Source organism: Heterocephalus glaber, unplaced genomic scaffold (genome assembly GCF_053883595.1).
Source record: "Heterocephalus glaber isolate CG9 unplaced genomic scaffold, H.glaber_assembly_v1.0 deba00001720, whole genome shotgun sequence".
NCBI classification, from domain to species: Eukaryota; Metazoa; Chordata; class Mammalia; order Rodentia; family Bathyergidae; genus Heterocephalus; species Heterocephalus glaber.
Window position 1 is genome coordinate 8,773,471 of NW_028258433.1, and position 15,296 is coordinate 8,788,766.

The window sequence follows — 15,296 nt, forward strand, 5'->3', positions numbered from 1 at the left end:
CCCGCGCTGTCCTGTCGCGTCACGCGGTGACGTCACAGGGCGGGCCGCCATCGCCTGGCGACTGAGGCTGAGGGGGCTAAAACTCACGCAAACCTCTTCACTTTCCCTGACCACCGTCCGGAGCAGGTCCATCGCTTGGCCGATAGTTTCAGCCCTTTCCTCCTCCCTAACTGATGGAGGCAGCTGGGTGTGGAGGGCTTGATGGGGGGCAGCGTAGGGGTTGAGGTGCGCGGACTGCATAGCTACTATGTGCCAGGGAGTCCAGAAAGAACATCCACTTCCTTTTCCTTGCGTCCTGCCAGGTACTTGTATTGCCTTAGACTCCTATGCCTCATCAGGGAAATCCCAGACCCAAGAGCGGCTGTGCCTTGCTTTGCTTCAGTTGAGTGTGTACCACAGGTTCTGGTTAGGGTTATCAGAGAAGGAGCAGACCTTGGAAGGATAACTGCTTGAACTCAGGAAAATTTCTGAGTGTCCCATCCAGATAGTCTGTCTTGGAGTTTAGGCAAATCTGTGGACTGTCCGCTGTGACTAGAAATTTTATTATATGTTTAATCTTAAATTTTGCGTTCTACTCCTGCAGCGTCGTGGTTTAATAGTCTCCGTTCACACCCCCAACGTGCACTGGCTACTGTGTTTGAATATAGTTTGCCACCTCCAAAATTCATGTTGAAATTTAATGCCTGTTAAGAGATGAAATCAAGGGATCTTTAAAAAGATCCCTTTGCTCTCATGAGTAGATAATCCATCCATCTCATGAATGGTTAGTGGCTTATCTCCGGAACAGGTCTGTTGTAAAAGCCAGTGCGGCCAGAACTCTCTAATGCTCTGTCACTGGGCTGGTGAGGTCTTGCACCACGTTGGGATTTTGCCAGCATAAAGGCAAATACCAGATGCAGCCCCTTGGTCTTGGAGCATAACCATGAGCCAAAGTAAACTTCTTGATTGCTTACTCAGTCTGTAGTATAGTGTTACTGGCTGTAGAAAATAGTCTAAGACAATGTCCTTTACCTTCTGACTCTAACATTTTCCTGGGTCAGCTTGAGAAGTGTGAACATGGAACCATGTTTCCTGGCAGAAATCTGCACAAGTAACCTCCCCCTGGTAAAGGATTTCTTCTTTTTTCCTCTTCTCCTCCTCTTTAAAAATTCTTCATTTCAGCTCTAGTGCTGAAATGTTATACTTCTGTAAATGGAAAACCTTTCAAATATTTAAAAACTAAAAAGGATATTTGGTTGATGCTTACGACATTTTTGGAAAACCAACAGTTTATGGGAAAAGTATTAGAAACTGACAGCAAAAATTAGAAACTTATGGTTGCATAGTTTGCTCAAAATGTTGGTTATGGTGCAGCACACTTGTGATCCCAGCACTGAGAGCCTGAGGCAAGAAGACTGCAAGTTGGGGCCCAGGCTGAGCAACTTAGTAACTTAGCTAGATCCTGTCTCAAAATTTGAAAACAGTTGGGGATGTAGCTCAGTGAGAAGAAGATTCTGAGTTTAATCTCCAATATTGAAAAAAAAAAGAAGTTTGTACAAAACAAACCTGACTGATGAGCAAGACATGAAGTGGGTTTTGATTAAAAAAAAAAAGATTTGACAAATTTGGAAAAGTCTCTATGGGGGAAGTTTTAAGCAGGGAAATAATTTGAAATTGAATTATTTGAAAAAAACACAAATGTAGTAGTAGCACATTAGACTGACAATGTTCACTGTCCAAAGCAATAACCCAGAATTCTAGATTTTGAAGCATTTCAGTGTCAGGAATCAGCTGAACTAATAGCAGGAGTATATTGTGTACAAAGTGACATGTAAGATGTTAAATATATTCGCTGCTTCCAGAGAACCTGAGGTTTAATGGATAAGTGTAATATGAAAGAATTCAAGTAAGTCTCCTCTTAAAGATCTAATATCTATTCTCTACATTGGTAGCTTCTTCCCTTCCGCCTCAGCCAGAGTTCTTATATTTTCTCTTTTATAGTGGTGGAGGTGAGAATGTGCTGGGGATAGGTAGAGAGCTAGTTATGAGTTAAATAGTTTCAAAACTTCCCAATAATGCATACCTGACCCATAGATTTTGAAATGTCAAAGCCAAGAATTGATGTTTTTGTTCTTTGGTTCCTTTGCAGAACTCTCTGCTTTTAGGTCAGGGAGGCCAAGAATCACTTCCTTTCTGATGCTGCTTCCAAATCACTACATTTCTATCTGCATGTTTACAAACCCACTCCTCTGGTCCACGTGTCTGTATAATGCCCTCTACTCTTCCTCCTTGTTCCGCTCAGAGACTTCATAGTCACTTTTTGTCTTCTTGAAAACAAAAGGGTCTTTCCACTGTCTTGCCATACACCTGACTGGACTTTCAAATGGCTGCTTCCATCCTACAGCCTTACCCTTCAAATCACAACTTTCATCACTTGTATCTCCACTTCTCTTCTACAGCCATACTCTCAATCTTGTCATCACTCAGAATAGCTTTACTTCAAACATCTTAAATTCAAAAACTATCTATAAAGCCTCCTGTCCTTTCAGATCCCCAATCAATTACTGCTTACACAACAGTGTTTCATTCATTAAAGTTATGTTCTGGAGGCTCATTACACACATTCCAGGACCCTTTCTTATATGTAAGAGATCTTATTTAATCGATAGCACACTCCAGAGCTGTGTTCTAAATCTATCTTTTTAATTTGAACAGAATATACTAGGGGTGGAGATGGAGAACATCCTTACTGATAACTGTTTTTTCCAATGAATAAGCTCCAGGGTGATCATATCTGTGACCACTCTGCATAGAACGTATTTTATGACAATTTCAGGCTTTTTAAAAAAAAAATCTGATCTGCCTTACTCATCCTTCTGGATGTTTTAAGTATACTGTGAATACAGCAAGTCCTTGACTTACGAACATTCAATTTGTGAACTTTCACAAATAATGAATAGGCCTGGTATTAGGAACTTTTATAGATGTGAACAAATTGAAGAAGTAGCTCATGTGTCTGCCAGACATTGTCACAGTTGTGCTGCTGTGTGCTTGCTGTACAGTGTGATAGTGTACAGTAGTATAGTGCTCAGAGCCCAGGATGTGCAGTAGCAAGAGGAAAAGCAGTGGTGCTGTGGAGGGGACTGTTAGGAAACCTAAAGCAGTAAACACATTTTTGTGTACAAGGTGTGTAAGACTCAATTTGTTGGATTTACGAACAAATCTGATATACTGTAGAAGTTTCTATGTAGAAATTTCTCTTCAGAAATGAATACAATGTTCTCTTTGAAGCATTTCTGTTGCTAAATACAAAAATTGCAAAATCTGAGGAAATGCTATGGCTTATATCTAAATGTGCCCCCACCACATGAGGCTTTGGAGGGACATCTAGATACAAGCCATAATAGCTCCTCACCACCAGTAGGTCTGCCAGGAATCTATGTGTATTCTTCAATTGCTGTGGAATGACCCAAACTTCTCTTCCATGGATTCTAAAATACTTGCAGATGTGTCCAAAGGCCATGCACACATGCTTAGGCAGAACAAGGAACGCTCCTTGAGCCTCACTGAATAGGGGAATGTATTCCAATACAAAGCCCAAGCTGTGTGGATTCCTGATCTCTTTATAAGAAAGTGTTCCAGGCTCAAAGCCCATTCTGATGTGGCTGGTGTATCAGAGGTATTAAAAGATTATGCACATGAATCTGTCTCACCCAACACTTATCTACCCTGAAAACACCCATGAACAGAGAAAAAAACCAAAAGCTCACACTATCACAAAAAACTAGATGAACTATTGTATCTTGAGAAATTTCTATCATCAACAGAATTATAATAAAAAACAAAATTGTTAAGCAGCCAGAATCAGAAAATTATAAAGACCATCTGTCCTCTTATCTACATCTATGTATGAGAAACAAGAAGACTGGCCAGTCACTCTGTTGTTTAGGTCCTTCATTTTTGAAGCCAGTACATGACCTCTTATTTCTCCTGATTAGTGCTATTCTTTTTGATCTTGGGTAAGTACTTTACCTCTCTATACTTCAGTTCCTTATTCTGTAAAATGAAGTTCTAAAAGTACTCACCTTGTAGGAAAGTTGGGTTTATCTATATAAAAGCACTTAGAACATCACCACCACATAGTAGGCAACATATAAACATTAGCTATCACTATTACTATAGCCAGAGAGTCCCTGAAGGTGCACCTAGAAAACTACCTAGTACAAGTAGGAGAGGGGCAGTCAGTAAAGGCAAAATAAGGAAAACCCCAACCCAGTAAAAAATACTGAGAACTATTGTTTTTCACACACTATTTTACATCTATTTTCTAAAAAAGTGAATACAGAGATAGGCAAAAGGCCTTGTCTTAGTCCTAGTGTTAATAGACAAGTAGTCTGTTTTACCCAATATCCAGAGTCTTTCTATCAAGTATTTAGTAGTAGTAAGGACAGAGATTTATCAAAAAGAAACTATATATTCTACAAAGTGGGAGCAGGCCAATGAAAAAGCTCAAGAGTGAGTTTGACTCAGACTGGCCCTATATGTTTTAAATCTTGAGGTATTTATTGGGACCTTTGCTGGGTTTTTGGTGGTACTAACAGGTACTCTGCCCAGTTGAGTTTCCACCCTCACATCAGGAGAAAGTTTTTGAATTTACACAGGTACAGAGGGAACCAGCATAGCTGCCAAAGCCCATAAGGAGTGTCAAAACCACAATGGTAATGATACTATAATGACCGTGGTATAAACCTTGGTTACTCTAAAGCAGTTAGAGCCCATGCCCCTTAGGCTCATGCCAGATGTCAAGGAACTGGTAAGAGCAGGAGCATCTTGTAGACTCATGCTGAATGAATGTCAAGGAAGTATGAACAGAGCAAAAATATATCTTTTAGGCTCATGCCTGGATGTTAAGAAAATATGGTTAGAGCAGGATGATCTTGTAATATCCAAGACCCAAAGGCATCCTGCCTACTGTAAGCCTAAGGCAGATGTTTCCCACACTATCTCCTCACTGGTCTATTTGTGCTTCTGTAATAGAACACCTGAGACTGAGTAATTTATAAAGAACAGGCATTTCTTTCTCACAGTTATAGAAGCTGGAGACCAAATCTCAAGGTACTTGCCAATTCAGTGTTACATGAGCTTGGTCTCTGCTTTCAAGATGATGCCTTTGTGGCTGGGTCCTCTTATGGGGCGAGGGTGGAGAGAAAAAGAAAACTAATGTGTCTTCACATGTCAGATGGCCAAAAAAGGCCTTGCTAGTCTCCTCCAGCCTTTTCTGTAAGGCATGAATTCCACCCTAGAGGGTAAAGACCTCATGGCTTAATTAACAACCTCTTAATATGGTTTCAGTGGGGATTAAGTTTCAACATGAATTTGGGAGGGTAAACATTCAAACCATAGAAGGCCTCTTAATAATAAAACCTGGACTAAGATGTTATGCTTAACTTTGTGGACTATGGGGTACCCAGATATTTTGGGTATTCTGTGAGGGCATAAAAGATAGGGATTGGGTCTTAGTGCCTAGTTCCTGGTTCCTGGCGCATATCTACTAAAGCATCAGAATTTCCTAAATGTCTTAATTAATCCTAAATTTCCTAAATTAATGCACTTTCAATCATACCTGAGTTTATGTTAATAAGATCACTTTTAGGACACGAGATTGATTGCCAGAGACACCAACTACGTAGCTAGAAGACTGGAACTTTGAGTTCTTTTTGACCCTCCACTCCATGACCTCCAGGGGACTGGATGAGGGCTGGGACTGAGTTAATCACCAATGGCCAACCACTGAATTATGCTTATGTAATGGGGCCTCGATAAAAACCCTCAATGATAGGGTTCAGAGAGCTTCTGAATTGGGGAATGCATTCACGTGCCTGGAGAGTGTTATAGCCAAGTCTATGGAGACAAATCTCTATTTTAAGACACAAGTCTGCTCACTTTTTCTGTAAAGGGTCAGATAGCAAATATTTTAGGATTCTGGACCCTATAATGTTTTTTAACAAGAAAGCAGCCATAGACAATATGTAAACAGATATAACTATGCTCCAATGAAACTTTATTTTTTAAAAACAAGTGGTCAGGGCCAGGGATTTAGCTCAGTGGTTTTGCTGCCTGCTACCCAAGCGCAAGGACCTGAGTTTGATCCCCGGTACCAAAAAAACAAAAACAAGTGGTCAGCTGGGGCTATCTGCAGACCTCTGGTCTAAGGTAACTTTTCAAACTTTAGGCTTTACTATTTGGCATTCTATCTCTTAAACTTGAACAAAGCAGAGACTGATTGGAAGCTATTTACCAATTCAATTTTATGTGTCTTAACAACTAGTATCATTGGCCTTAGGAAAAAGCCCCACCACAAGCCCAATAAATATATTTGAGGCCATGCAAGTCAGAGAATTTCTTTATTCACAAAGTGCATTCTTTAGCTAGTTTCAAAGAAAGTCTAATAAATTAGCCAATAAAAGTTCAGAAATGATTATATAGATAGCTACAAATACCAGTATTAATCTTTTTAAAATCAGTAAGCATAATCATTAGGTCTTTACTCACATATTTGCAGCTTAAAGATCAGAGTGTCCTGTCTTCCACTAAAGTACAAACTGCTCGTGCTTACCCACCATGGGTTAAGCCTAAGGTTTTCATCTCTTTACCTTGATCACAAATAGAACCTTCCCTTGTAACTTATTAGCTTTTAAATACAAATTCCAATGAATGAATCAAAAAACAAAAATATATTTACCATCAGTAAATTCAATTACTTAATACTGCAAAATATTTGTTTGTAAATACATCAAAAACAGTCACAATCTAAAAGACTTAAAGATGTATTTTTATTCATTTTAAATGAAAAAGACCTCATTTCCTAACAAACAGGCAAGCTACCAAATAGTTTTATAGAGCCTCATTTTTATTTTTCATAATCAATCTCTTCCCTGTTTGAAAATGGAATCTGAGAATTCTTTTAGATTTTTATTTAGCTTATACACTGAAAATTCTGACAAGCACTTAAAGAGATCCACAATTAGTGCAAAAAGAAAATACAGTAATTTAGAGGTCATTCTTTCCCAGTATAAATAGAGCTAAGGTTACTAAATACCAGATATTATGTAAATATATAATTTCCTACTTTTCTTTCTGAAAGATAGCAGATAGAAAAATATTAACATTAGGTTTGGTGAGATTTATAGCTCATGTATTACAAGCTTTATTTTAACTGCAAAACTATTTTAGCCATATTTAGGGCAAAAATAAACTTACTGAGAATCTAACTTTATTATTTCTAAAGGCTAGATGCAAGAATGTTAATTGTTTTCCTTGTAAGTGGAATACATGCCAGAAAACTTACGGCAGTCATTTGATAGGAATGAATACATTCAAAAAATACTAGTTAATCTGTGGAGAATTCCATATTTGCTTATTTCCTCCATTTGGTAAGGCTTTGGTATAGGTAATTCCCGGCACTTTCATCATTTATCTTTCTTCTTTGCTTCTTTCTTCTCATCCTTCTGTCTTCTCATTTTTGTATTTGATGTTCCTTCTTCACCTTCCTTCTGAGAATTATCAGTTATTTGATAGTCCTCAAGGAGTTTTTGTCCTGTTTGTTTTGCAGTTTTCTTCACCACTGCTTTGATACCAATGTTGTCAATATTATAGGCAGTTACACCAACATTGATGGCAGAATCCACTGCATGGTGTGTAGCTTCTCCTGCATTATGCCCGTATCTTAAAAAAGAGAGAGAGAGAGAATGTACAATGAAATTATATGTTGTTAATCAGTCATTTTTTAACCTTCCCTTTTTGGAAATAACAGTGTAAGGAAAAAATTTCACTGAAGCAACTGCAGGACAAAGAATCTAGTCATAAATGAACTTTTAAACTATGGGAATCTGAGTCTGTCTTTAAAGAGAGAGTCTATAACATTCTCCTAGATATCACACACTACTGCAAAATCACTGGCCATCCTGCTGTTCCTTAAACCCACCAAGCACACAAACGCCTTAGGACTTGTGTACCTGTTAATCTCTGCCTGGACTTCCCATGGCTCACTACCTTACTTTCTTCAAGTCAGTCCAACTATTATCTTATCAGTGCCTAACTTGCTCAAATGGCCTTCTTCCCTATGTCCCACATCAATGCTCAATCCCCCCTTAAACGGCTCTTTCTTCCAAACTTACCACCTTTTACATAATATAAAATTTATTAATGACTACTCTTTATGTCTTACTTGTGTCTCATTAAAATATAAACCCCACTGGAGATGAGATTCTTCGTTTTGTTCATTAACACATCCTAAACATCTATAAGAGTGCCTGACATTTAATAAATATTTAATGAGTGAAATGAATAGTATCTTCCCTATCCACCTCAGCTTCTTGAACATCCAATGTATAGCAAAGTATTTGTGAAATTATAAAACAAACAGAATAATCACCAGTATGTCTTTAATGCCAATCTGAAAGCCTACACAAGGATGCTAAAACATGTCTCCCTATGTTTTGTTTTACTCTTAACCCCTGTTCTGATGCCAACCTTTTAATGGTTTTCTTATCTACAAGTTTTCCCAAATAACAAAACAAAACAAAACAAAAAAACAAGCAAAAACCTGCAAAATTTTACATTTTCTCTTCCACATGAAGTTTCATAGGTACTTTGTGAACAATATCTGCATGTTTTATATCAACCCTGGAGACTTGTTCTTTTGAATGAACAAGTCCTCTATTTCTATTACATTCTAAAGTACTAAGATGTCTTAAGTGTATTTTCATTAGTTGTGCTTTTTAAAAGTATATCCTCTCTTATCACCTCTGCCTTCCTATATACCTTAGAACCAGTTTTCCAAATAGGCATCCATTACTCTGAGAATCATTATAAATGATCTTTTAAACTATGGGAATCTGAGTTTGTCTTTAAGCAGAGATAACTTCCAGTCTTTTTCTTCAAATTCAAACTAAACTGCAAAAATACCTCCCAGAAACCTTATCTCTGACAAGAATATAAAGCTTATTTTAGGTATATTTTTAATAAATTAGCTTAATTTGGATCTTTAGATATTAACACTACCAAGTGAAGAATAAAAATTAGTATGAAGTATGCCCTAAATAATCAACAGGATTTAATTTACAGTGTGAATTAGACTTTTCATAAATTTCTTCATTGTGTTCAGTGAGTCTGGCTACAAAGACAACACATGGGCAATGATTCTAGATTTTATTAATTATAGCAGCATTTCAGCCATATCAACTCTCAAATGTGTCTGCCTTTAAGTCAATTTTATATAACTGTCAAAACTATTTTTGGAAATACTTGGAATACTAGAAATAGTTTTTAATTAATGTATCTATCAAACACAGATGGCTTGTGGCTAGTTTATGAGGGAACTTGTAGGGAAATTAAGGAGTTTAAGACAAAATTTAAGCAAAGGAATAGCATAATCAAATTTAAAACATCCATCTAACTCATGTTGCATTGTGAATTAAAGAGCATAAGACTAGAGGCAAAGAGACCAATTAGGAAACAGGTGTGACCTGCATGAAAAATAATAAGAGTCTATCCTAAGATAGTGAGGTTTGAGGACAAGGACTAAATATAAAAATCAACAGGACATGGTGGTGTAAAGTCTGTAGTGGTATATAGTTGGGATGTTTAAGCCCAAAGATTAAGACAAAAGTTAACAGAAAACATAGCCTTGTCCATAAAAAGTGCATGAGAGAACAAAGTGTAAAACCTCACAAAGAACAAATAGATTATGAATGGGTTTGGCTGAAAGACTGGTGAGATAAAATGAAAAGGTGAGCTAAGTGAGAATATTGCAAGGAGATCTGAAGATTGCTAATCCATTAATCTTAAAAAGCATTAAATACTGGAACAAGATCAGTCAGCGGAGAGTTAAGTAAGCATGTGATTAGACCTTACCCATGAAAATTTCTGGAAAAAAATCTCTCTCTATATATAAAATTCATCTTTTTATCTACTGATAATTCAAACTGGAAAAAGCTGTCTGATATGACTCACCTCAAAAGCAGAATCTTAAATGAAAAAATGACTTAATGACAGGTTAAAAATCAAGGAAGTAAAATTAAGCAGTATAAAAAGGGGATCTTATTTTAGGCACAAGTAACTACTGTCCACAGAGAAGATAAAGGCCTAGATAGATATAAAGGTTTATTCTTTTAAAGTGTAAAGGTTTTTGTTTGTTTGTTTGGTAGTGCAATGGACTAAACCCAGGGTCTTTGCACTGAGCTAAATCCCCAGCCCTGTTTTTTTACCCTATTCTGAATGTTGAGACAGGGCCTAAGTTGCCCGGGCTGGGCTCAAATCTGTGATCTTCCTCCTCAGCCTCCCAAAGTGCTAAGATTACAAGTATGTACCACAATAGCCTGCAAAAAAGTGAAAGCTTCATAAAACATCTACCAAAATGTACTCTTTGTCTTGTGTGCCATATTTATCAAGAACAAAATATGACCAAAACAAGGGCAACAAAGGCCACTATATTTGAATTGATCATAATGTGGGCAGCATCAGATTTAATTCTGGATGCTGTAGTTTGAGAACACTGATAAACCTTCATTTGTCCCTAATACAAACAAAAGATGAACGAAATAAGGACCTGGGAACCATACTATATGTGAAACTGGTAAGGAACTGAGGATACTTAGAAAATAAGAAAAAAACAGTGACTGGCATAAAGACAGTATTTAAATATTTCTACTAATACCTAGAAAAGAGAAGAATAATTCTAAATAATTCCAAATAGGTATCAAATAGAACTGGTTTCAGGTATAGGACATTTGGCATTGGAGTTACTCCTTCAATTCATAAAAATTTAATAGAGATTTTAATTAAATTCCACTAAGCAAACCAATAAAACACTGTGCCACAAAACAAATTTCTTACAAGAAAATATTTATCTTTAAGCTTATTTTCCACAATATGTAATCAAAGATAAAATACTGCTAAAGGAAAATAAAAATAGATCTAACTTACTAGAATTAGTTACTTGCCTTAAAACAAAAGTGCAACCACAGAAGCTTAGTCGTGAAATCTAGAAGCTATGTAGAAGAGTAATGAATTATTTAATAGGAACTATACTGCAATTAAGGATAATGGGTTTAAAGTTATTTATTGTTTTCATTGTCCCTGTTGGTCTTCATGTGCCTAAATGTAAAATACGACAAAAATATTAATGTAACTGACAAAAATAAATGACTCTTTGCTATATGTTTATATCTAAAAATGTTGAGGGTAGATAATCCTGTTTCAGCTTATACCACCAGAAATCAGATAAGGAAGTTTATATTTGTTTGGGCACAATGCATATAATTCAGGCAGATTTAGAACAACTTCTTGGGAGAGTAATGTTTTATCACAGGGAGTAAGAACACAAATATTCTTTATTATACTATCATCAGTTGGATTAGCATAAAAGAAAACAACCACAAATACTCTACTTGCTGATAGTATAATAAAAGCTACTTAACTAAATCCTCACCTATTTCTTTTTTCCGCATTTCATGTACCTTTGCAGGAATGGATAAAAAGAATACCTGTACACACTATACAAATAAGTTAACTCAGAACCACTTTTAAAATATCCTATTTGTCTTATTACATAATTTTCACTAAGGACCAAAACACAAAGTCAACATCAGATCCCAGTATTTCCTACTTACGTGAATCTCAAACTTGGAGAAACCCAATGAGCACTTACATTTTCTAATATGAGCACTTTCATTTTCTAATATGACTGCCTATTGTTTGTGCTAACAAATGATAATGATAATCTAAACACAATTCACTTTTGGCCTAAAAGGTACTTCTATCTTTTTCTTCCTTTTACTACAAAATAAACTATTCTTCTAGCTGTGTCTCAGCTATTAAAGTCAGGCACATAATTAATGACTATATGTGAGAGGTCAATGCCACAAGCAAGAAGAGGTGAAATGGAAGGCTGAAGTTTTTACATTTCTAGCAAAAGCATTTCAGATGAACCCTATATTTTCTTTTTCAATTGTTTGTTTTTTGGAAAAACTGATACTCCAAGATGGTGTGCTATGTTGTTTTGATTCAAGGGTACCCATGCCCCTGACTGAGCATATTAAATCAATTTAGGACAGCTTAGTATATAGTTAAGTATTTCCTAAGCCAAAAGAAATGCTAGAAAATAAGGCTCAAGCTTGTGATCCTCCTGCCTCAGCCTCTCAGAGTGCTGGGATTATAGGCATGCACCATTAAGCCCAGCTTAAAGAGTATAGTCTTTACTGGTGCAACCACTGTGGAAATCAGTATGGAGATACCTCTAAGAACTAGGACTAGAAGTCCCATTTGGCCCAGCTTTTCCTCTGCTGGGTATCTTCCCAAAAGAATTAAAAGAATCATACCACAGTGATATATACACACCCATGTTTATAGAGGCAGAGTCTGTAATAGCTAAAGCTTGGAAACAACCCAAGTGCCCATCAACTAGAGATTGGATAAAGAAGATGTGGTTTTTTTAATAAAATGGAGTACTACTCAGTCATCAAAACTGAGAAATTAGAGACCTTTATTGCTAAATGGATGCACATTGAGGCAATACTCTTAAGTAAAATAAATAGGACACACATGTGTAAATACTTAATAGTTTCTGTGGTGTGAGAAACTGAAAGTGTAAATAAGGATTAAAATGAATAACTGATAATGTAAAATAGGAAGAAAAAGTCCAAAGGGATAGGGGAAAGGAAAGAAGCGAAAGGAAAAAAATATGAGAAAAGGAAAAAATGGAAACAAAGTCTTTGTAAATAGGGAAGGGTGGAGGGGGTGAAGGGAGGGCAGGGGAATGGGGGAAAAATAAAAACCAAGATACATCACGTAAAGGTAAAAGTTCCCAATGATAAATGTAAATGTATTATATACCTAAAATGTACCAATAAAAGAATTTAAGGAAAAAAAAAAAAGAGTGTAGTCTTTAACAAGATATTTAACACTTTACACTTTGCAGTCCTGATCTATAAAACAGAAATAATAGTGTTAAAAAATTAAGTGCTAATATGGAAGGACTCAAATGTTCTTAATGGGGTGATAAATACGAACGACCAAGAATAGTGAACACCATTAATATTACTATTCTTTTTTCTTTGTAAATAAGATCTAAACTAAATCAAAGCTAAGAACCACTCTGGTCCTTCAGACTAGATTTAATTTTCAGACCTTGATTCCTCAAATACTTAAAGATAGTAAGTATGTCAGGTGGAAGGAATGAAGAGCTAAAAGCAGATCTTGCTGTCAGTTCCATCTTTTCCACTTGAAATAAATATGTTTTCAGTTGTTTCCATGATATCCATTTTAAGGCCTACCACAAGTTGTATGAGCCATGTGGGTCTTTTCACATTAAGCCTAGTTAAAATTTCCTTCCTGGAATGGTTGTTTGTAATGTAGCCCACTTGTTCCTCTTCTAGTCGACTCAAAATCTAACATCCCACAGCTGCTGACCACAGTAAAAGACTAACGGTCAACACCCGAGAGTCATGTGAGTAAGTTTCTCTTTCACATTTGTTTTCTTTAAACTACCCAATTCTCCTCACAGCCAAAGCCCAAGAGAAGCAATGGTGCCCTTAGGACCTTAATGGGGCTCAAGTCCCACAGCATCACTCTCCCTCTTCTTGCCATTTGCTCTTGCTAACCCCGTTTTTACTGCTTCCTGTTTTATTGTACTACCACCACCTCTGTGTCTAACCTCACCAGCACACCCAAACCTCTCTTACCAGTCAGTGGTGTCCCAGAGTGCGTCTATTTTGGTAGAAATAAACTGGATGTCATGAGGGTATCTGCCAGCACAAACTAGTTTCTTGTGAGAGGGACACCTAGTCACAAGTTAGACACTTGGGCACTGTATCATCCACCACAACCACTATGGAAATTGTATGGAGATTCCTCAAAAAACTAAAAATAGAAATTCCATTTGGCCCAGCTATCCTCTTCTAGGTATCTTCTTGAAAGAGTTAATGACCTATTACAGTGACACATACATATCCATGTTTATAGCCGCACAACTCATAATAGCTAAATCTTGAAAGAAGACTGTATGTCCATCAACATATAAATAAATTATGGTGTTTACACACAATAGAGTACTACTCTGTCAAAAAGAATACACTTGAGTCATTTGTAGGAAACTGGATACACTTTGAGACCATAAAGTTAAATGAAGTAAATCAGACATGTAAGCTTCAATACTGCATGATTTCTCATATAGGAGAAATGCAAATTACAAATAAAAAGCAAAATAAAAGATAATAGGCAATAGGGAGACAGATCTTTCTCAAATGGGAAGGGGATCAGGAGAGGAGGCAGGAGGAAGAAAGGGGAGGGTAAGGGGATGAGAAAGAATTAAGATATGGTATGTACATGTACCAATCTCACAAGGAATGTAAACATTATGTACTGCAAACATGTGCTAATAAAAAATAAAAACAAAAATGAATAAATTTTAGGGGGTGGGAGAAGCAACTCTGAAAGCTACACTGTAAAGATCCACAACCTCTCCTGGGGCCTCAGTAGGTAGGAGCAGAAATTTGTAGACATTCTCCAGGGAGATCTCAAAGTCAAATCAGAAAGAAATCATAGTACTGATCAGATAAGTACAAATCAATCATTACTAACTTTATTCACTTCTTAAATGAAATATAAGACTATTTTCTTTCCATTCCAATATAAATATATACTGGTCCTGGTATACAGAATGGGGTATATTATAATGGGGCACTATAGTTTAATCAAGTTCTTGGAGGCAAATATCACTATGAAAAACATGTACTGCCAGGGATTTAGCTCAGTGGTTTCGCCGCCTGCTGCGCAAGCCCAAGGACCCGAGTTCAATCCCCAGTACCAAAAAAAAACAACAAAAAAACCCCCACAACATGTGTTATCCTTAACAAGATATACAAAAATTCCAGGCTTTTAAAAAAACAAACCTATTACACTAATGATTAACACTTATAATAATTAATAACATAAAGCAAAGTTACAGGAATTCTATTATTATACTAAAAAATATTCTTCTCCCTCTTTAGGAGACATAATGAGTGAAAAGAAAATTGTTTCTAAACATTTAACAAAATAACTACCCAATCATCTTAACTATCTTGGACTTTTGGAAATGATACAAGAGATTTAGTCATTAAAATGATAATATTCAACTTACCTGTATCTGACAGTTTGTACAATTTCCGCTGAAACATTGTCAACAATGCATTTAGCTGCACATTCCAATCCCTGCCAGACAGTTGAAAATCCTGCAAATATTAAAAGTAAATCAAGCTCAAAGCAAATAGATCTTC

The 15,296-nt window shown here is 36.5% G+C and overlaps 1 protein-coding gene across 2 annotated transcripts in view; it reads right to left on the reverse strand.

Moving 5' to 3' along the window:
- Window positions 1-6,366: 6,366 nt before the first annotated feature.
- The window catches only part of Spart (spartin), a 30,663-nt gene continuing 21,733 nt past the window's right edge, over window positions 6,367-15,296 (reverse strand). For both annotated transcript variants that reach the window (XM_087199512.1, XM_087199511.1), the window contains exons 8-9: window positions 15,161-15,251; window positions 6,367-7,704 (exon numbers count right to left, since the gene is read on the reverse strand). In XM_087199512.1, coding sequence (XP_087055638.1) covers window positions 7,449-7,704; window positions 15,161-15,251 — 347 coding nt within the window. In that variant the 3' untranslated portion in view covers window positions 6,367-7,448. The remainder of the gene's footprint in view (window positions 7,705-15,160; window positions 15,252-15,296) is intronic.